At 37.0% G+C, this 23,507-nt stretch overlaps 1 protein-coding gene across 1 annotated transcript in view; it reads left to right on the top strand.

Moving 5' to 3' along the window:
- The window catches only part of Gmds (GDP-mannose 4,6-dehydratase), a 543,354-nt gene that overhangs the window by 92,679 nt on the left and 427,168 nt on the right, over positions 1 to 23,507 (top strand). Inside the window, exons 2-4 of the mRNA NM_001246696.1 lie at positions 9,147 to 9,191; positions 16,822 to 16,909; positions 18,986 to 19,095. Of these exons, the coding sequence (NP_001233625.1) occupies positions 9,147 to 9,191; positions 16,822 to 16,909; positions 18,986 to 19,095 (243 nt within the window). The remainder of the gene's footprint in view (positions 1 to 9,146; positions 9,192 to 16,821; positions 16,910 to 18,985; positions 19,096 to 23,507) is intronic.

The following is a 23,507-nucleotide window of genomic DNA, read 5'->3' as shown; positions in this document are numbered from 1 at the left end:
GAGTTTTCCATATGTCAATAAGCAAATGCTTTACTTCTGAGCTGTGTCTTCAACTCCGCAAATCATAGTTATTAACTTATATTTTTCTGTATTGATTTTGTTTTCTACATAGCAAACATTCCATAGGGATAGAGCAGATCTGTAGGGAGCCAGAAATGAGATTTACATCACTCTCTACATAGCTGAGAGCAATCCTAACTGATTAAACAAATTAATTATAGGTCTCAAAGAAATAGGTTAAAATAATAGTATTATATACAAATAAACCCTTTTGGAAGCCATAGTGACATTTTAGCAACAACCTTTTTAACAGATGTCAGCAAAATGGGGAAGGATAATTAGTGTTCATCTTGTATTACTCTATTGACTTTTAGATGCTATAAGCAGGTATATGTTTTGCTTTTCTTCCAAAGCTATGACACAGATTATAAAGAGAAACACACATGAAGACATTAATAAATCAAGTAAACACTATAATTTCGTAATTTTCTCTTCCATAGGAAATGTCTTTTTTTTCCCCCTAAGTTTTGAAGGTTTAATTCCTTGTGGCCTAGTGCATTGGTCAGAAGCCATTCTACTTTCCTTCAAGGACCCACAAACATTCATCTCTTCTGTCCAGTACTTGAGTTATTAGTGCTAAAGAAACACAGCCTTGTATTGTATGGACAGTCACTTTGACAGATAGTAGGGAAAGCAAAAGGAAAGGGAAAGGAATTTAATTTGTAAAATATGTACAGTTTTAGTTTTGGTATAGTTACAGCTGTGTACTGTATAGTTATGCAAGAAGCTTACTGGTAATTTATTATTGGCATTCCTGTACCTTCATAAAAGCCCTTATCTGGAGTGCTGATATATAGAAACTTTTAGCAACTATATTGTTCCAAATTTGAAAGAAGGTATTTACACAACCTCTAAACTAGCCTATTAGGTGGATATGCTTCCCTCTGTTGTTTTCTTTTTCTTTTTCTTTTTTTTCCCTGCTGTTCCTGATTTCATGCTCAGGTGGGGTTATTGATTTCTTCAGGGCACTGTGTTATCCAGTGTAGAAAATGGCTTTTCTTTTATCCACAGAGCTTTTCCCCTCCAGCTTTCACATCTACCACAATTCTCACTAGCTGTACAGGTTACTGCTTATTATTTTCATCCTATCCACATGTGAGTGTGCTGATGCATGTGAAAGCTGGAGGACTTAGCCAGTATTGAAGCATTATGTTATCTAAGCCAGGAAATGCCTGGCTGCCCAGATACTTCACAGAGCAATAGGGCAGGAATTGAATCTCTTATTTCCTTCCTGTCCTTCTCCATTTCGTTATACCCATGGCCTCAACTAGGTGTTTGATATCCATTATTTCTGCTTGCTTTCAACTACTAATAGTTTATAGGAGTCAGTTCTATGTTAAAATATTTGTAGGTCCAGAGCTGCTGATGGATGGCACTGCTCATAGCATTCGGTACACACCTGCATTAATAGTAATAAAGAAAATGCTCAACAGGTATTCCCACATGTAAGTCTGATGAAGGCAGTTTCTCAGTTTGTGGTTCTCTCTCCTCAGGCATGTCAAGTTGACACTCAAGATTGACCATCACACTATTAGACCTTAAGTCAATTAATCTGAATTTGCCTTGTTTTTTCCCTTTAAATGGAGGTAATAAGAGTGGCATCATCATAGAAATTTTGTGTGAGTATACACGTGACTAGATGAGGAACACCTCAAGCACACATGACATACATACATACATATGACACACATATTCCAAGGCTCACTCTTATGCCTTTTACTGTTAGCAGAGCCAGAGAGGTCGCTCAACAGGTAGAGAGGAGCTTGCATAAAGGCCTCATGGTTTGAATTTGATCCTTGGATCCCTAAAAATTGGCAGGAAAGAACTGACTCTCCTGAGAGTTGATTTTCTACCTCCATATCTGCATCATTGCACACACACTCGATCACCCCCCACACACATAATAAATGATATTTAAAAACAAACACTTCAACATGAGTGGCAGGAATGGTGGCAGGGGCCCAGAGATATAGGAAGGAAAAATAGGTTCAAAGTGAAGGAGCTTACATAAAAGGGAAAAACAGGCAGAAAGGGAATAGAGGGCAGGGGAGGAGGGAAGGGAGAGGGAACTGGGATTGACATGTAAAACAAGCTTGTTTCTAATTTAAATAATAAAAAGGAATAACAGTGGCTAGGGTTCTGTGGCAATGAAAGCTGGACTACCCAGTCCATATGTGTGCTTTTAGAAAGTGCCTTTAGTTTTGCTTTTGTTACCTTTCAAACATTTATGGGACTGTATGTGTTAGGGCATTGGCATGTTTTGCCTTTTTTCTAATCATTTTATTAAAATGTATTTTCTTATTAATAAAGGCTTCCTCTCCACCTCCTTGTTTCCCTCTCCCCCATTAATCCCATTTTCCTTAGACTTACTGATTTACAGAAAGTTGTTTTGATCCGTTGGAATTAATGTTTTTATGATAATACAAAATATGCCTGGAGTTCACATTTGTTATTTGTTTTCTTGTTAACTCAATAAACTAAAGACATACAATATTCATTTGCAATTTAGAAGGAACATATATTTCAGCCTAGGTGGTTAGGATCTTTACTGGCCAAAAGCCTGTTAAATCATTTCAATTTTTGACTGGTTTTCGTGGAAAGTAAAAATTGAATAGGTTCATGTTTTCTAGATACTTTAAAAATAAACTGATTGACAAAAATGGTTAGGAACTGTTCTGAAAATAAGTTAAAGGATAAAAAAGAACAGTTGCCAGAATGAATGATATGTAGTGGCACTTCCATAAAAACTCTCTAGCTGGCTTTGGTGGGGGGACTCACCAAAGAATTAAATTTGCCATTTTTAGGTGTTAGCACATGAGTCCTGACAACATATTGTATAGCTACCTACCACTAAAATCAAGGCATATTTTGTCAGTAACTTGATTACCTTGAAAGTCTCCTCATGCTCCTTTGGTGGCAAGCATTGTTCTTTTAATAGTTTTTTAAAATTTTAATTAAAGTATAATTACATCATTTCTTCCTTCCCCTTCCCTCCCTTCTAATTCTCCCATTCTTCCCCTAAGTCCCTTTCAAACTCATGACCTTTTTTCTTTGATATTACGTTGTGCTCACATGCATTTTATTTATATAAATATATATGTGTATATGTTTGTATATATGTATAAGACACATAAATATGCAAATATAACCTACTGAGTCCATTTAGCGTTGATTGTATGTATGCGATTTCAAGGCTGACCACTTAGTATCTCTGGGGAAGACTAATTCTCCTCTCATCAGACATTTATGTCCTATAGTTCTTTGTCCTGGGGTAGGACTCTTTGAGAATCCCCTCTCGTGTTAGCATGTATATTGTATTGTCATCATTTGGGTCTTGTTTAGTCACCCATACTGTTGCCATATCCATAATGTTTCTGTTATTCCTTGGAGACAACATCTCACAGTAGACATCCTAGTCCTCTAGCTCTTACAGTGCTTCATCTCTCTCAAAGGATACTGTTTCAAAAAGTTGTGATGTTGAACTTTGTGTTCAGTGTTGTGCACTCGCACGTGTTCGTGCGCGCACACACACACACACACACACACACACACACACACACACACACACACACACACGTGTGGAAAATAAAGAAAAACAATGACAATAAAGGACTACTTTTAAAAGGTGTTTGCTATTTGATAGATTCAAATATTAGGTATAATTGGGGCTGTCTCCTTCATTTTCTGACTCCTGGGTCATGGTAAACAATGTATAGGATGACTGGAGGTGATTTACCTTTCTGGAAACTGACGATTAATATTAACCTTGCACTCACCACCCATCACTGAGAAGCCAGGCTTGGCTGCAGAGTCATTATTCCTTCTTAGCATGTAAGAGCCACTGAGCACATGCCTAAAGGGCCCCTTTCCTGGTGGAGAAAAAAAGGTGGCTACAGAGGGTCTTGGCTGGGCATAATCATCTTGTTTGTTTAGATGTAGTTGACTTTCGTTTTGAGTTGCTATGATCCTCTCTATAAAAAAGTAAGTGGAAGCAAAAGTCTATTCTTTGGTGATAGCAACTTGTATGGAGAAATAATTTTGAATTTTAAAGAATACAAGATGGAAACACATCTTTGAAATATAATTTTGCTATTTAGTCAGTTATTGTTATATTCATCTTTATTGATTTTGTTCTTGTTCTTCTTGCAGTAATGTGCTAGACTAAGCATCTTATTTGCTCAGCTTAATCAGTAGTTTGTTCTTTTCCTTTTACAGAGTTAAGTTTTGGGTTTTGTTGTATTGAGGCAGTGTTTTATGTGTAGTCCAGGCTACCTCTTTCAGTCCTTTTGCCTCAGCTTTCTGAGTGCTGGGGTGATAGGTGCACACCTTCATGCTGGATTGTTTAGATTTTAGTGCAGAATTCTGAGCTCTGGGATTTTAGAGACTTGCTTTTTATTATTATTTTTTTTTTTGGTATGTGAAGGCATGCCAGTTCTATTCTTCTAGTGTGTGATTTTACACTAAACACTTCATTGCTTTGCATCTCAATTTCCTGATCTGTAAAACGAGAGCATTAGATTAAGTGGTCCCTATGGTGTTTTGAATCCTGAGTTTGACATAGATAGTATCCAGTGATTTGCTACAAACATGAGCCAGGTGTCAATACTTGTTAAATATATTCGACTCCTGTATGCTTCATAGCCCCCTGATTAAATAAATGGAAAACCTCATTCTGATTTAAAATAAAATCTGCCTCTAATAATTGATGTGATATATAGTTCTTATTGTAAATTCATAATACGTTGATGTTGATTAGCTAAAAAGATCCTTTTTTCGGATGCATGTCTATTGTTGTTTCTTGAGAGTCTCACAGTGTAGCCCAGACTTTCCTGTAAACTATTCAGCACAGGCTGGCTTAAACTCTTGGGAATCCTCAGCAAAAGATGATTCTTTTTATAATAATTAAAATATATAGAGGGAAAGAGAATAGAAGGCTTTGCAGACAAGCTCTTTCTCCTCATACATATGTTGTATTCTGTCTCCTACTAGGAGTGTTCAACCTTTTGATATTGTCACTTTGCATTCATAGAGTTCATGATTGAGAACCACTCACAGTTTAATTACAAAAAAGCCAAAAATTATGTCATAACATTTTAAGAAATTTTTATTTTGTTTTATGCCACATTGATTGTTATCCTTGGCCTCATGCTGTCCATGGACAACAGATGAGACATGCCTGAGTGAGACTGATCTCACTCAGCAGTGTGGTTTCTTCCATCTTACTCTTTCAAAACTGCTGTCAAATTGTGCCTAAAGGGAAGCCATGTGAGTTAGCATGCATTCCAGAGGTGACAAACTCCCCTGAACATCAGAGTTATGTTTTCTCCCTTTTCATTTGTTCATATTGACTCGAAATACATTGGTAGAAAACAGAAAAGAAACACTAGCACTTAGGTTATAGGATGGTAGCATTTGTCTGCTCATTGAGTTTGCAGTCCTGTTAGTACGTCCCCAGTCATTTCCCATCTATGGCTATTGATAAAAGGGGATAAACCTTTCTGTGTTTGTAGATTTGGACTTTTACATAGTGTTCCTATAATAGTTGAAGTATGATCCTGCTGATTTCTAGAATAGTGATTAAGTTTAATGTGACTCTCTGTGGGATATTTCTCACTGCCCCATGGAAACTGACCAGTATGTAAATACATGATAGATATAAGGCACACAGAAGCCTGTAAAAAGGCATCATCCCTCCTACATATATTTACTACCAGAGGAGTCCCTTTCTACAGAGCTCTGTGGTGCCTCACAGGCATGTGCTTGCCCAGAAACAAGACCTGGGAAGTCTTAGGCACCCATCTTTTCTTTCTCTTCTGAGCTCTGGAGTATTCTAAAATTACAGGATTTCTCCATGTGGAGGTCACTTGATTAAAACTGGAAGTTCTGTTTAATCTATAAAACATCCTGTAATGGAAAAGGGCCAAATCAAGTTAGTGTGAAAATAAACCCTTTAATGGTCTTTGATTACTTTGTCAGGGTTTGACATGTTTTGGTAGCTCCTAGGGGAATAGTGGGGAAGATTATGTTCTAGCTCAGATAATGAAAGAGTTGGATTCTAGTTCTGGTTTAATCAATAACTAGTTGTGTGATATTATGCTACATCTTGGTTACCTGAGATGCTGTATGGTTGTTTACCCTCTTCGAGTTCTTGTGTGAGAAAATAAGCAGAAAATGTTTCTGTGTCTTGAAGATAGTAAACCATAGTGATTGCCTCAAATGCTCTGGAATTTCATATAAAATCAATACCTCCAATAACCATATGAAGAATTAAATTTAAAAAAGTCACAGTTGGGATATTATCTCTAATGAAAATGCCTTTTTTTTAAAAAAAAAATGACTTTTGAACCTGGCTGGAATTTACCACTGGGTTCTAGCAAATGTGCAAATCTAGCTCATTTCCTTTGGTTTCAAGATTCAACTGTCAGAACCCAATGTTACTTTTCAGGTTCTTGATGTGGCATCTTAGTCATTAGTCGGATTGGAGCATTTTCATATCATTCATCCTTCTGGTTTGGCTGCATGCTCAGATACCATGTCTCCTAGGAGTCCCCGAGGGCCAGTGGGGAGGATGAGGGGGAGGCCAGCTGAGCTCCTGGGCTAGAGACCAAGAGCCCTTGCTCGGCTCGTTTCCCACTCATTGTGCAGCCTGGGCCCTATCACTGGAGGGGCCTGGCAAGGAAACGAGGAGGAAGTGAGTGCCACTGCTGGTTCAGAATGTTCCAGTGTGGTTGGAAAGTTTGAGGAGCAGCCTGGGTGAGAAGAACAAGACCTTAGTGACAGGGTTCAGTCCTGGTCAGGTCTGTTTCACATCAGCTTTCTGAATAATCAGAGCTCTCCCTACCCAGGGAGGTTCAGAACAGTAAGCAATAACACCCCGCCCACCATTCTATGTGAGTATGGCAGAACATTAAGCATTCTGTTTTATGCCATGTGGATAGTGAAGAGAGTGTAGTGTTGGACGCTTCAAGGTAACAATGCTTTAAGCAAAGCAAGTCTGCTTTCTAGAATTTTTTTTGCCAAATTACAGTAAGTGCAGCTATTTTCTTTAATACTGCTTTGTTATCTATTGATTCACAGGGCTGCCTCTCCACACACACCTGCAACAACAACAACAGCAACAACAACAACAAAACCAAAAAACCAAAAAAAAAAAAAAAACAAAAAACCAAACCAAACAAAACAAAACACCTTCCAGCGATCATATAGGCCAGCTGGGTTTATCCTACCTTGAATCAGTCAGCCTTGTGATTTGATTTGGGGAACACATAAATATGTGTAAACCTATACACATTGTAAGATTGAGATGAAAAGGCCTCTTCTCCATGCAGCTCTATAAACCAGAATATTTATTTCAAAAAGTCAGAAGAAAATCTGCTGGAATTTTTAATGGACCACAGAATGTGCCCTTTGTATGCCTGGCCTTGCCATTCTGCTTGAATTCATGCAGGACTTCTGAATTAACCTTGTAAACACTCACTTGGCAGCCCTGTCATTTTCAGGACCCATCGGTGTCTCCAGTACTAACTTTAGGTCAGATCATGACAATACTAAAATTTCGCCATCCCCGACTCGCTCCCCCCCCCCCGGAATATCTGGAAGGGATTTCTGAACCTCAAAGGGATATTTTAAACTTTTTCAAACTGATGAAACCTAAGAAAAACCCCAACAACTCCAGTTGCTTTTCAGAACACAAATTTGTGTTAATTGGAGCCTTAGTTTTACATTTAAGTCTGAGTTGAATAGAAGGAACCCCCATTGGGGTAAAAAGCTGAAGAGCAATTAATTATGGGATTGGCTCTAAAATGTAAGACCCAGTCCTTTTTCTGAAAGTTGCCAGTATTCCTCAAATAGTAATAGTTCAACCATTGGCCTCAGACTAATTTAATTAGATATCTGTCATACTTATTTCTCTCTTAGAATGTCATGAAATTATTTAACTAGAAAGTCCCATCTAGAAATTTCTAAAGCAATCATTATTACCAGTTGAGACTCTTAGTGTATTCAGCTAGCTCCTCCTTAAGGCAGGAATCACTGCATGTTTTAAGATCAACTCATATGAAGTAGTTATTTTTTTTTAATATTTTGATGTTGTTGCTATTTTATTTTTTAAACTTTATTTAAATTAGAAACAATCTTATTTTACATATCAATCCCAGTTCCCTCTCATCTTCCCATGCCCCCCACTGACCCCTGTCCCATCCCCGATTCACTCCCCAGGGCCTGTGAGGCCTTCCATGAGAGAATCATCAAAATTTGTCAAGTCACTTGGGGCAGGGCCTAGGCTTTCCCCAGTGTACCTAGGCTAAGAGAGTAACCCTCCGTAGGAAATGGGCTCCTGAAGTTGGTTCATGCACTATGAAGTAGTTATTATTTTATCTGAGAAGTAACAATTTCCTCTTTAGAAGGTTGTTTGTATATACACACACACATATATGGTAAAGCAGTTTTAATTGAACCCCATCCCATAAACCATCTAAACCCTCTATGCTTCAAATCCTCTAAACTTGGTGGCTTTCTACAGCCCTAGAGCTTAGCTGCTAACTGGTCCCTGAAACCTTCTGTGGAGGTTCTCACCTTCCTGCATAGTACTTCCAGCCTTCTCCACAATTCTGTGGAGTCATTCTCAGTAATGTCAACACCTTGTGCTCTCTGTCTCCTTTTGAAGTTGCCACTTCCCTTTTTAAATATCATCTCCATGAGAATTTGTTGTATTCCTATGGTACCAAGTTATTTTGCTTTGCAAACATATTTGCATGTTTCACATAGCCTGTAAGTGGTAAAACTTGAACCCAAATCCATGTGATACTGAAACTTTGTGCTCTCTTCTGTTGCTCTGATTATTTGCTTGGGTTTTCATTTCTTCCTTCCTTCAGCAATGCTTATATAAGTTACTGTATTCTTTGTTAATAGTCAAACACTATTTGGTGTTGGTTGTCATTATCAGTTTTGTTTTTATTTTGGTTGCTGTGATTTTTATTCTGTTCAACTTGCCTTTCATATGATGGTCTCAAAACTCTCAGTATCTATCACAATTCTGTACCAGCCACAATTGGTCTAACACTTCTCAATTTTCCCTCTCTCTCCAGGATGGCTCATACTTGGCAGAATTCCTGCTGGAGAAAGGATACGAGGTGAGTGACTCAGTGCTCCTGGGGTTGCCCTGCACTGCTAGGATGCAGCTGCTTTGCTTCCTCTGTGTGTGCTTTCCACGGAAACTCTGATAACAAATCAGAATCCAAGCACGACTCTGCCGTGGCGCCGGTGATGCTGCCAGCTCATTGTGCTGTCTATCTGCTGGTGAGCACACGGGGTTCAGCTGTTCTGCATGTCTCCCTTGTTCTCTGATAAAGCAGCAGCCTGCATGAGCCTGACTGTAAGAATGTTAGGGTTAATTTATGATGTAATGTGCTACATTAAAAAGTTCCACTCATGGTGAAGTCACTTAATTTGGAAATTGCACAGAGCAATAAAAACCAAGCTGATCTTTGGCAAGCCCGCATGAAAGATTTACACCTGGAGGTGTTTGCTTTCTAACAGGCAGCTGTATGGTTTATGGAAGATGAATCTGTGTGATTCATGTTGGTGCTGTTATCATTGTGGTTTGTTCTTCAACATTAGAAATAAATTTTCTATTAAATTTGATGTAGTTTAGTGAATACTTTTCAAGAATATTTTCTGGATGTCCTAATGTGTCAATTCATGATCTATAGAGAACAAAAACTTATACACTGACCCATCACTGGCATACTTTGGTAATGTTTATATTATTAGTTTTACATTTTGTCTTTACTTTCATCAGTTGCAGCAATTTGTATAAAAATGTACAGTTGGAAAAATGTAAAAGAACTGCAAGGAATTTGGCTTGTTAACAGGATTTGATGAAAATGGGATTAGTTTTCTTATTGTAAGTCAATATTTTCTGATATCTTTGATTATAATAAGTCATAGCAGTGTTTAGAATCTTCTCTTTTCTTGTATAGTAGTTCTATGTCTTGCAATACCAAAGTAAGACAAGTATAATTATGGGAGTACCTATGTACACATATGTCTCTAGGAATAGATTGTTATAGTAATTGAGAGGCAAAAAATTCAAAACAACAAAGTATTTTAGAGCAGGTTATAAGTAGTACAAAAACATTGGTTTTAGGAAAATGCTGTTGTCTATTCAAGGTGTTAACCTAAATGTTAATAAATAACAGAAATACATGTTAGGGATACATCTGAAGTGCTGCTATACAGATATGTAGGATCTGCTGCTAAGAGATATGTGGTAGCCAGTGATTCGAATGAATTGTCAAGGAACCAGGATAAGAATCTGTGTAAGCTAAGTCATTGAGTTGTTGAAGATGGGGATGATATGTTGAGTGATGCTCTAATAACAAGGGTGTTGAGATATATTTTGAAGCTGACCTGTGATACTATGAGTAGAAATTAAGTTGGAAGTACTAATCAGTGACTGAGTGTAGTCTGGAGACAAGAAAGTGTGTGTGAGACTGTATGCTGTGTACTGAGAAGACTAGTGGATGGGCAGGCCTTGGGACTGGTTATATTGTGTAGACTAATCATTTGAGCTAGGAGAGCTGCACATGTGTTGCTGTTAGTGCTATTGAAGAAGGCAGGGAAGACTGGCATGGCAAAGTCAAGTTCTATTCAGGTGCATCAGGCTTCAGAGGGAGGATGAAAGATTTGCAAATTAGATGCAGTGAGATTTTAAGACTGCCCAGGGAGCTGCAAATGTTTTAATTTCATTAGCATTTGAAGTTAAAAGAGCAGATTTGATTCCTTTACAGAAAGGCAGCAGAAGACTTACTTGGCAAATCACAGTTTAATGGGAGGAATTTATCACAGACACAATGAGATGAGAGTAGTGAGATCCATAAATTGTTAGAAACTATGGTTGGTAATTCATGGGGAAGGGACAAGACAGGGCAGAGAGGACAAGCAGAAATTTTTCCACTCAATGTGGTAAAAGTGTGAGCTGTGTGTAGTCGGTAAGAGTAAAGGGTTTTTGTGTGTGTTGTATTAATTTCACTGATCTGCTTTCCTCAGTTTTAGGAGATGATTGCTATCATTGTAGAATGATCTTTTAGGAGGAGTCTGATGGTGAAGCGGGCTTTATCCCTTTTTTTATGCTTAGGTCACAGTAAACATTAGAATGATTAGCAAAAAACAGAAAGCATTGGAAAATTTCCAGGTTTTCCAGCTGCAATTCTTAGTTATTCAAGACCACAAGCAGTATAGAATTAGAATATGTGTAGTTGAATGACAGGGAACATGTCTGACCACATCTGAATCCAGAGGTCAGTGACAGCAATTTTGGTGGAATATAGACATCTTCCCAAATAGACTCTCAACCTTTTGGATGGACCCACCTCAGGTTCTGTTAGAGGCTGGTTCAGAAGTTTGGTATTGTCCTTTCTTATGTGTCCTTGGGTGTGGTTGATGCTGCTTCTCTGTGAACAGATAGGGTACTACTGTACAAAGACCAGATACAGTCTAATGAATGACTTGACTGGGTGAGCCAGTGGGGGACTTACTTCCAAACTATTTAAGAATTGTTTATTACATTAAAATTTTTTACTTTGTGTGCATTTGTGTGTGTGTGTGTGTGTGCTGCAGCATATGTGTGAAGGTCAGAAGACAACTGGTGGCAGCTAAATTACACTCAGGTCATCATGTTTGGCAGCACATGCTTTTATGTTCCAAGCCATCTTGCTGACTTTACACTCTGAACTACTTTGACTTCATTCACATTCAGTTGCTATTAAAAATCAGGAAGCTTAAAAATAACTAGAAACAACATAGGTTTGGTAGCAAAGTGTGGGCCACGAACAGGTCAGCTCTGTAAGAGGCTGCTTTGTTCTTTACTAGAAGAGGCAGACTTTGATTTGCTGTTAGTGACACAGTCAGCCTGGCATACAGAAGGAGGCCAGTAGAGGAGCACAGCAAGTTCAGTGGGGAAAATAAGTTAATTAGCTCCTTTGCTTTTATTGTACTTATAAAACAATGAAAAATTACAACAGGCATAGAGAATTTTTATCAAAGAGCAGTATGTATGCAAAGAAATAACATTTTTTGAATTAATGGGGACTAAGAAGTTTATTAGAATCAATAAAGCCAATAACAGACAGACAGAGACAGAGAGTCAGTAGCATGACAGGGACTCCAAGGAACTCCAGCACCAGACACAGAGAGGCTGGGTTTCTGAAGAGCATCAGATCCCTAGGAATAGCATTTATCAACAGCATGTTGAGTAAGATTTAATTACTCCTTTGTCCATGTACCTTTTGCTTCCTGAAGCTTGGAACATATTTAATGTGGGCACTGTAACATTTGGTCACATTCTGAATGGATCCTCTAACGTAAAATACAGTTGTCTTTTGATAATCTGCAAGGGGATCTGTTATAGGAGTCTCTGCACATATCAAAGTCTGAGGACACTTGAATTACATATATAAAATGTTATGGTATTGTGTATTGCACATATATATGCATATATATATATATATTCTTTCTTTTGTATACTTTAAATCACTAAGATAGTTATTATACCCAATGCCACACAAATATTATATAACTAGCTACATTAATTGGGGAACAAATAAAAGTCTGTCTTTGTTCAGCACAGATGGATGAAGCTGCAGTTTGTTGACTCCATGGTTGTAGAGTCTATGGATATTGAGGTTCATCTGTATTATTTCTGTCTCAGTTCTTACTGAGAAGACATAAGGTATAATAGTTTTTATTGTTGCTTGCTTCTTGGCTTTTACACAGGATTAAAACATTGAAAAAAGGTATCACATCCATCCTTGTTTATTGTTATTATTTTCTATAGTTAACTATTATTATTATTATTATTATTATTATTATTATTATTATTATTATTATTATTATTTAGAGAAAGGGTCTTGCTAAATAGCCCAGGCTTGCTTAGAATTTATGATGCTCCTGTCTTCACCTACCATGTTCTGGGATTACAGGAATGTGCTACCATGTCTGATTCTCTTGTTCCTCCTTTAGTATCTGCAGATGTCTTCATTGTGAGGAGAATCAAGAATTATCAGGCTTTATGGGCAGTTACCCTGAAGATACTTTCTATCCCTTACATATACTGGATATATTCTGTAGCTTGTTAATCTAAATGTCCGTTTCCTTTTATTCCATGTTGACCAGCACAGATCAAGGAGCTGAATAAGCAATCTAGTTCTCATAGCATTCAGCCCTGGGACTTGGGTACTGGGTGGCTTTTATTTAAATTCTCTGTTCTTGCTGGCTGTGTGTCCTCAGTCCAATTTCTTGACCCATCTAAGATGGTGTTTTCTTTCTTTCCATTTTTTTTTGTTGTTCTATAAGTAGGGATGGTGAGCATATATGTCTATTGTGCAAGATTCTTTGGCGAGTGAGGTGAGAGTGCATGTGTGAAATACTTAGCTAGTGGAGCTTTGTGAGTCACAGGATGCCTCTTTATATAGGAGTGGTGGAGAGAGTGAAGGGTGACAGTCTAACTCATGAATTACAACATTGAAAGTAGGCATGTTTTCTTGCCTAGGATCCAAGACTTGTGCATTTCTTAACATTTTCAGGGAAAAAAGATCAATAGGAGTGAAACCTGCCATGGAAGTGCATTCTAGCTTCAAGTACCTTCTCAGTACTGCAATTTTAGATAGCTGACAACATGGGGTGACCACTATAATGTGTGCTTTGTTTGCACAGAGAAAAAAATGTGATTATAAAGACAATACTAAAAAAAGATCAAGGCAAACTCTCCAAAAGATAACATGCATCTGTGAATATAAGAGAATCTGTCTTTAATAATCTGACATCAACAACACAACATATCAGAATTTAAAATAAAGAATAGGTACTTCATGGGTTTCCTTTCCAGGAAAGAACATGACTGCCTCTCCTGAGATGGAGTATCAAAGCAGAAAAGAGACTGAATTCAAACCCTGGTATTATGTGTGGGGAGTGTTTTAGACTATGGACATCTTCCTGGTCCTTCCTTGATCTGAGATGATTTTTTGTTTCAGAAGCTTGGTAGTTTGGTTAGCAAAAAGGCCATTCTTCATATAGATTTTGTTTTCAAACTGCACTGTATACTGGCAGCATAGAGCAAGTGTGCCCCTTGACTGCCATGGTATAAGCTAGGTGTGTCAGGCAGTGCTCTCACTTGTGGTATGGTGATTGTGAAGATTTGCCTTACCACCAGTTAAGGCCAGTGTCTGCTATGTGGTCACTACTGTGTAAATGTCAACTGCTGATACAATCTAGGTGATCCATGCTTTCCAAAGATGAATGGCATTAACCATCCTTAGGAGCCATCCTCCTCCAAGAACAATTTAGACACTGGAGAACTTGTAATCCAGTGGTGTGAATCACCTCTCTTCCTAAGTAATGAAAAAGCTTTTCTTTGTTTTAGCACCTACTTTGAACTCAACGTTTTGAAATCAAGCCATCTTTGTTTTTATATTCAACCTGAAATTTTCCTCTTTGACAGTTGACTGAGGCATGAGATTTGTTTGTTAAAACATACTCTTCCAGTTAAGAACTTAGGTAATCCTAGCTATTAATTAATAACAGTACTGATTAAGTTTATGTAAAGATCACTTGGCCTGTTTATTTTGTTTGCTTTTCTAACCCACATCTCCTTTTCTCCCCATATCTTGGGAAAAGACCTATTTCTTTCTTACTGTAAAGAGAAAGCTGCTAATCTCAAATTCTTAACTAGATTATGCAGTTTGCACACATTTTGGCTTGTCTTAATGTTTGTATTTCACCTGCCTCAGAAGCAGACAGACTCAGCTTTCATTAGTTCTTAGAATAATACCTGCTGTCATGGATTAAGTATTTGGCAAGTCTTTCTTCCCGTCTACACACATGCCAAATTTGGGAGTAAGTGGAAATTCAAACACATTTTTATTGGAGAAAAACATAACAAAAGCTAGTGTTTGTTGATTGTCTTTGTAGCTGTGACATTGAAGACATTGGTTTTATTTGCTCTGATTTGGTGTCCCAGTCTGTTAAGATTGTAGAATATTCTTACTAAGCCTTGCACATTTGTATGTTTAGGGCAATTCTGTGTGCTTTGTCTATTGAAATATGTGATTTCTCTAGAATTTAGTAATTAAGAGAAAGGTGGCCAAATAATAATTATACTTTAATTATCAAATAACTTATATTTTTATAACAAAGAAAATTTCCACTGAATACAGCAACTTACATTGGAGAAATTTGAATATTAGGAATAACTTTGGTATAAACACCAAGTTTCTTATGCACTAGTGTATATGTAAAATTGTCCCTTACTTAAAAATACTAATCAATTTTGTATATCAGTTTGACTTTATAATCCAGTAGCAACTTGCAAAATTGGAGACCATAAAATACAATTAATTATAATCTAAATAATAACACATTTCTATTTAATGCTTCCTAAATCTTAATGTTTGCTTCCTAAAATGTCAGCCAAGTTTACAACATTTCTAAGGTATTTTCATATTTACCAACTTTTCTTGGGTTTTATTCTTTTGGAAAGTGGTGTTGAGTGCTTTTCTCTGGGCAAAAGCAGTTAACTAACAGAATTGTTAATTGTGGGCTTGCCATAGCCTTAGAGAAGTCAGTTTCTTGTGTATGCCATGTAAAACGGCGATGACATTTCTTACTGTTTGAAAGAAAGCCTTATATGCTTATAATTCCCCTTTGCACTTGGAATGTTTGAGTCATGCCAGGGATTAATTTTGGTTTGAAATAGACAGAAAACGATTGAGTTAAAATATAGAAGTGTATTCAGCTGTAAACGAAATGAATCTACCCAACATTAGAAAGAACACTTCTAAAATAAGTCAAGGATTAAAACTGCCACCAGTGCAACTGGAACTTCGGCAGTTGGTGACATAAGCTGGTGTTAGCATTGGCAGTACAGAGGGAGAAATCTTGACACAAGGAGGAAATGGGACCAAGTGTGGAACAATTTCTCTCATGTGTCAGACACAGTGGTCTTTTCTTTAGTATCAGCCAGGTATGCCTTGCTGTTCAGTGACCATATCCCTTCACTCTGACCATGGCCAAATCAAGATTTCTTTTAAGTCTTCCTTCCTTCCTTCCTTCCTTCCTTCCTTCCTTCCTTCCTTCCTTCCTTCCTTCCTTTCTTTCTTTCTTTCTTTCTTTCTTTCTTTCTTTCTGTCTTTTATGTCTTAAGTTTGTAATGTATAATCTTTTCCTTAATCTTTATAGTTTGACTTTCTAACTTTTCCACATAGATTAACAATAGCAGCTTCTCTCTGACTATATCTGTGCCTCCAGAAATTGATATAATAGTATGAAGTAGAACTGGGAACTCAGGGTAACTGTGGAAACCTTTTATGCTCTGTGTTTAATAGGTCAAAAGCAGTTTCACAGCTGCAGCCTTAGTTTTGCCTTCACTTTCAAATCAGAAATATTTTTGTCATCAGTATGACTGTGTTTGTTTAGAAGACAAACTTGCGTATCTGTGACTATGCATGAAGCCTTGTAATTATCTAATTATTTACATTGAGATTAGCAGTACAAACCCTGGATAAGGTCAGAAGCAGTGTGCACACAGGCAGTAGTGAGGCAGAAAGTAACCAGTAGAACTGTTTCTCATAATTTAAAAATACCATCTAGAAGTACTACTTGTACTTTTTTTATAGAACTATACATTAGCAGATGAAATTCTGAGTTGCTTATGCATCCTAATTTTATATTTATTATTTACTTTTATATTTTATACTTAAAACTCAGGTTCATGGAATTGTACGGCGATCCAGTTCATTTAATACAGGTCGAATTGAACATTTATATAAGAATCCACAGGCTCATATTGAAGGAAGTAAGTAATTTTCTTCCTGTTGCTTCTTATTTTTAGATATTTTCTAATATCATTATTCATAACCCATATAGTCACAATTTTTTCCTCAGGAATTACTTCAGTGAATAGCACCTGACCTGCAAGCTGGGGAAACCTTCCTTGTAGCTGCCCTAGGCTGAGTGCCATCTTGGTTTGATTATTAGAGTGATATTCAGTAGATAGCTTTAAGAGAAATAGGCAAAACATAACTTTAGTCAGCCTTCTTCAGTCCAGGTTTTCCTGTTCCTTCAAGTAACACTAGTTCTCTATTAAAAGAGCACTCTTTGTTTTTTATAGTTGGTTTAATTTATTCAAGTCAATTGATCTTTGCACATTGATATTTTTGAATATTCATTCATGTTTTATTCTGAGTTTTATAATTTTTATTAAAATTAAAAAATATTATTTAAAACATTTTATACAATCTGTTTTGATCATTTTTTCTCCTTCTTCCAAATCCTCCCAGGTCCTCCCTACCCATGTAATTCATGTACATTTGAATTTTATAATAATTCTTAAAGATCTGTCCAAATCTTGATAGTGATTCAAATTATATTTAAATTGCATTAAAGATCACTATCAGGACTTACTAGCTTTCTTACTTTTGTTGCTATTAATTAATTTGCCTGTGAGAGCAGTATCATTTAGATAGCACATCACAATATTTCCTCACTTGATCTCCTCACTCAGGTGGCTAAAGAGACTATTTTGTACATGGAGACACAGAAAGATTGTGACTTTATCAAGGTCATATGCCACGATAAGGGCAGAGCTCAGCAGTTGGACACAGGGCTTTTAAGTCTGTGTGTTACTTAGTGTCTCTGACTACCAGGGATGATACAGTGGGATTTGTAACCCCAAAATGATTTAGGTTTTAATTGTAAAAAGAGTTGAAGTTTGGGTTACTTTTAGCTATTGGTATCATTAGGAAGGTGATCCAGTTGTCCATGGAATAGGCTTTCCACTTTATGTTTAAGTCACTCGTGTATCTTCTTGGAAGTTATTATATGTTGAATAGCTCTTATAAAAGTTTTAAGAACTTGAGAATTTTAGATTTGGATTTTTTCAGGTTTATAATAAGATGGCTCATAAATAGGACCCAACTATTCACATATGATTTATAATGTTTCATATGTATTATATACATAATTTAGATAATATTTTAAATTATTTTGTGCATGAACAGTTTTCATGGTATGGATATTTTCATTTGTGACATTACATTGTCAGAATTTTAAAAATTTTAGGATTTTGGATCATGTCACATTTTAAAATTTCAGATGAGAAGTACTCAATATGTATATTTTGTGTGTGCAAAATGATACCATCATTGAATCTAGATGTAGACCAAGCTAGCAAACTGCTCACAATGAAGTCAATATAGGGATCAGCTTCAGTGTATAAATCTGGATAGATTGATTGTCCATTAAAGAGTTATGTTACTATCACAGACATATCATAGCTGGCTTAAGGACATACACGGTAAGATTCTTAAAGCTCACAAGATGGTATCTAAACAAAATTACTCTAAAAGAGCTATCTTCTCTTTACCAGTGTGTTGTAGATTTCTTTAGAGGGTATATACATTATTCCAGGGTGATATTTGTCCAGATTTCACTTTTATATAACACATGTTTTAAATTAATCATAGCCATATGATAATTGCCTAACATCTTCAGGATATTACCATTGTTTTAAAATAAGTCTATTTGGATATACTATTACAAATCCACAAAGACCTTTCTTTATACATTATATGTTTATTAAAGATAAAAGTAATACTCTGACACTCAAGAACCATCAAATACAATGTTTCTGTTTTGTGTTGGTGGAAGGGGATTGGAACACATGGCAGGATCTTGTTAAGTAGTTCAAGCTAACTTCAAACTCAAGATCCTTCAGTGTTCCAAGTACTGGGTTTGCAGGGGTGGGCAGTCACACCTGGGAACACCAGTTTGACCTTCATTTTCATATGTGAATAATACATATTTCAGTTTTGATATTGAAATGTTTCTCTTGTTATCTCATATCTTGATGATCTTTTTATAAATCTTAAAGACATGAAGTTGCACTATGGTGACCTCACCGACAGCACCTGCCTAGTAAAAATCATCAATGAAGTCAAACCTACAGAGATCTACAATCTTGGTGCCCAGAGCCATGTCAAGGTAAGCTCTTCTCATTGCCATGGCTTCTTTGGCTGTGCCTTTGTAGTGTTCTCTATTCACTCACATTTGTTGTTTCTCAATACAATAGCAACCACTAGTTCTTATCAAGTTTAGTCTTCAGTATTAGTTTGGGAATTCATCCTAATAAAAATACTCATAAATTTTTAAGGTGAGGTTTCTGTTACTCAACAGTACAATGAAATCTTTCAAGTAACATTGATGTAGCAATTTGCATTCCTTTTAGGTTGTTCCCTATATTCAAGAGCCTCTGTTCAGACATTTTGTATCAATGTGTGAGAGAAGTATTTGTTAAAATGTTAGGAGTAGCTCATTAAAATATATTAATGTTTATTTTTGATGGTGGCTATATGCCTGGGTTAATGGACATACTTATGTTATAATATATTCTTAAAATGATATTCTTTGGGTTGCAATCACATGTTGAAGTTAGCTTAATTATTTGTTGTGAATTGTGACAAGAGTAGAGTAAGCTTTTTTTTTTTTAACTTTTCCTCTTACTGTGATACTCTTAATGTTGATTTCCTCCCTGTATTCAGATTATCTGGTGCTCTGCCCATCTTTCTTTAGTCATTCTATCTGGAACAAGTCATAGTAAACTTGAGAAGCTCTCCCTAGCCTTCCAGCTTCTGCTTGACTCAGGTTTTTGTGACTGTGCCCTGATGCTTCCTTGGGTAAATGAAATTTGAAGCCAGGGTTGATTCATTCTATTTAGGTACCTATTCAATCAAGTGGTTAGTAGAGCTTAGAAATAAAAACAAATGGCTCTAAGTTTTAAAAAAAACCATAAATATCTATCCATGTTTTTTTTCCTTTGTTCAAAAAAACAAATGCAACAATTCTTATTGGAGTATTTAAGGTATTTCATGTTTCTCTAGATTTTTCTTTTTTTCTTTTCTTTTTTATTTAAATTAGAAACAAGCTTGGTTTACCTGTCATTCCCAGTTCCCCCTCCCTCGCCTCCTCCTCTGCCCCCCACTAACCCCCTACCCCATCCCCTTTCTGCTCCCCAGGGAGGTTGAGGCCTTCAATGGGGGATCTTTAAATTCTGTCATATCATTTGGAGCAGGGCCTAGCCCCTCCCAGTGTGTCTAGGCTGAGAGAGTATCCTTGTATGTGGAGTGGGCTCCCAGAGTCCATTGGTCTACTAGGAATAAATACTGATTTACTACTAGAGGCCCAATAGATTAACCAGACCCCCAAACTGACATCCTCATTCAGGGGGCCCAGAACAGTCCTATGCTGGTTTCCCAACTATCAGTCCGCATTTTGACTCCCCATTTTGTACAGAATGGGGGCAATATACCTGCTTTCTACACCTCTGCTGCTTAAGCAGGAATTAGGACCTGGGTTAATGAACAATGGAATAAACTTAGTCATAAAACAGCAAATTTGAGAAAATTGAGGGTGAGTCCTTGGATTGCAGAGTCTTTGGACTCAACATTTAAAAGCTCTGGCTGCTTTTGCAGTGTACTTGGTTTTGATACCCAGCACCAACATGATGGCTTACAAACATCTGAAACACAAGTCTCAGGACATCCAACACCGTCTTCTGATTTCTTGAAGCACCAGCAACACATGTAATAAAACACAGGCAAAACACTCATACACATAAAATAAATACATCTTAAAAATAAAAACAAATAGTAAGTTGTATATTATTACTATTGCTATTATTATTATTGTTGTAGTTTTTCCATTTGAGATTGGCCTATTTTTCTCTGAGATATACCTGAAGATTTACACAGAGATTTCTTATCTGCCTGTACTGATTAGAAAAACAAAGCAAAATCCTATCTTTCTCTTTCTTTCTTCCTGTTTTTTCTTTGGGTGCCGAGGATGGAACACAGGATCTCACATGGCAAACACATGCCAGAGCTACATTCTTTGTCCTCTTGGTTTCTTAATCTACAAGTCATTCTGTGTTATATGTGGGCTTAAAATCTGGCCTTTGAAAGCCTGAGGGTCTATATATTCTGCAGATGGAGCTGTTCTCTAAGGGATTTTCAGTGTTTGTTTCACCATGGTAATGGCATGTCTTAGGATTCTGTTTGAGAGATTATCCTATTTTCTATATTGAGAATTAGTTCTATCATTCCAGGAATAAGGACTCTTTCCCCTTAATTAAAGCAGTTAGCCTATCTTCATACTTCTTTTGATATTCTGATGGCAAGAGTATATTCCAGACAAAAATGGGGTATTTGACAATTCCCATTTTGCTTTTCAATTTCCCCATAAACTAACATTATGAGATGATGGAGAAAATTTATGTTTATCTATAGTAACCTTCCCCCTACCATTTTAGTAGGTAAAATGTAATTGTCTTTTACTTTCTCCAAAATATTTTTAAGGTTCTCCAGTGTGTTACATTTTCTTGAGTTGTAGTGAGCACAATAGTGCTTATTAGATATCATTCTGCAGTGATTGTCCTATTAAAAATTGTAAGCAGACATTGTTGGTTTGATTTGTTCTAAATTACTACAAACATAAATTTATCTGTTTTATGGTATTTTAGCTGCTTTTCTTAAAGGGTGAGTTAGTTGGTAGGAATGGTGGTTAATTAGGATTTAGAAGACATTTATGTATTCATTCAAGTGTGAGGTGAGTATATTTGTGTTGTGTGAACTTGTATGCCATAGTGCGTGTGGGGAGGAGAGAAGACAATTTGCAGTAGTTGGATCTCTTTCTGCCGTGTGTATTCTGAGGATCAAACTCAGGTCATCTGGCTTTGCAGCAAGTGCCTTTACACACTGAGTCATTTCATGCCTAAGAATTTTGGTTTTTTAAATAATCTAATCTTTCAACAAATATTTATTGTGCATATACTTCATACAAAATATGGTATATTAGAGAACAGAGAGGTGTATGAAATCTACTTCTGCTGTTGAGGGATTAATCTTAGTAGGGGTGATTGATGCAAGTGACAGAAGTTTGCACAGCAGCTTTGAGTGTGTAATGGCAGGTGAGAGGGAACTCACTCTGAGGGACTGGATGGCATCAAGGAGGAGAGGGAGAACATTAGCTCTGGTCCTAAGGTATATGGCTGCTATTTACAGATGTGTTAGGAAGTGGAACATTGAAATGGAGGTAATAACATAAAGCCAAGAATAAGAACGGAGGAAAGATTGGCCATGAATACTGAAAAGAAATGTGAAAGTGAAGTAGGCATTGAGTTGGGCTATGCCATGCAGCTTGTGTGTGTTTTCAACAAAGAAGAACCTGGTTTAGACATGAATTTTAGAGGTTAGAATCTACAGATGAGTATATAAAGATGTAGGTATTGCATGAGTATATTGACTTCATAAAGGGGATAAGGATTGAAAAGATCACCTGGTGGGATGAGTGGACTCTTCTATGGTCTCTAGATAGCAGGTAAAACACTAGTGCTCAGGGACCAGATAATTGATGCAACAGCTATGAGATGTTGTACTACCAGCACTTGATGAACACTTGGATGAGCACACTGTGGTGCTTGATAGTCTGTTGGGTTGTAAATTCAGCTCTCAGAGTCCTTAAGATAGTGGTTGGTGGCTGGAGAAAAGGAGATAGAAGACTGTAGGAAACTTGCTCTGTAGAAGGTGTGGGAGGCAAAGTAGGATAGCAGAAACCAAGGAGACAAGAGGCAGTGGGTGGAATTAAGCCTCATAAGTTAAAAATGTAGACCTTCCTAGGAAGAAGGGAATAGAGGACAAGGAAGAGATCACTGACCTTAGCCATAAGGCTGAAGATCTGCGTGTAATGTTTCTGTTAGTTTGCTATTTCATTGCTGGGGTTGGAAACCACGTCCTCATGCATGTAGATGAGTATTTGCTTACTGAGCCATACCCCATATCTGTCTAAGGACTTTAAAAAAGAACATTTGAAGCAGCTGTAGTAGGACTGAACAGAGGACTAACACAGGAGTTTCAGTAGTGGAGGAGTTAAAAGGGAAGTGTAAAATGAGTGGATTATTTTCAAGGAATTTCCTGGTAGAAGAAGAGCTTATATCCCGGTCTCCTCAAAATTGCTAGGCCTTGTCTCCAGAGTCTTTGATTTCTGAAGTTCAGGGCAAAGGTGAGAACTTTTGATTTTTTTTTAAGACAGTTTCCAGATAGTCATAAGCCTAGGTTTTTGGCCATATTTTGGGAAACAGTTCTCTAGCATTTCAGGTGTATAGGTTCATTCATACAGTTGCTATAAATGCATTCATCTTAGACTTTCCCCTTTTAATGTACCAGCTTCTGAATCTGATGTTAAATAGTTCTGCTAATAACCAGTTCATGACAATGTGAGACTTTGGCCCCAAGGACACCTACAATCAAGAATGGTGAGAATGAGGAGAGGCTAGAGTGAATCTGGTGTACTCAAGTTCTCCCCAGTCAGAAGTCTTTTTCCAAGTAGTGTGTAGCCTATGA

This window comes from Cricetulus griseus, chromosome 3 (assembly GCF_003668045.3).
Source record: "Cricetulus griseus strain 17A/GY chromosome 3, alternate assembly CriGri-PICRH-1.0, whole genome shotgun sequence".
Lineage (NCBI taxonomy): Eukaryota > Metazoa > Chordata > Mammalia > Rodentia > Cricetidae > Cricetulus > Cricetulus griseus.
This window is presented reverse-complemented; position numbering and strand designations above follow the sequence as displayed.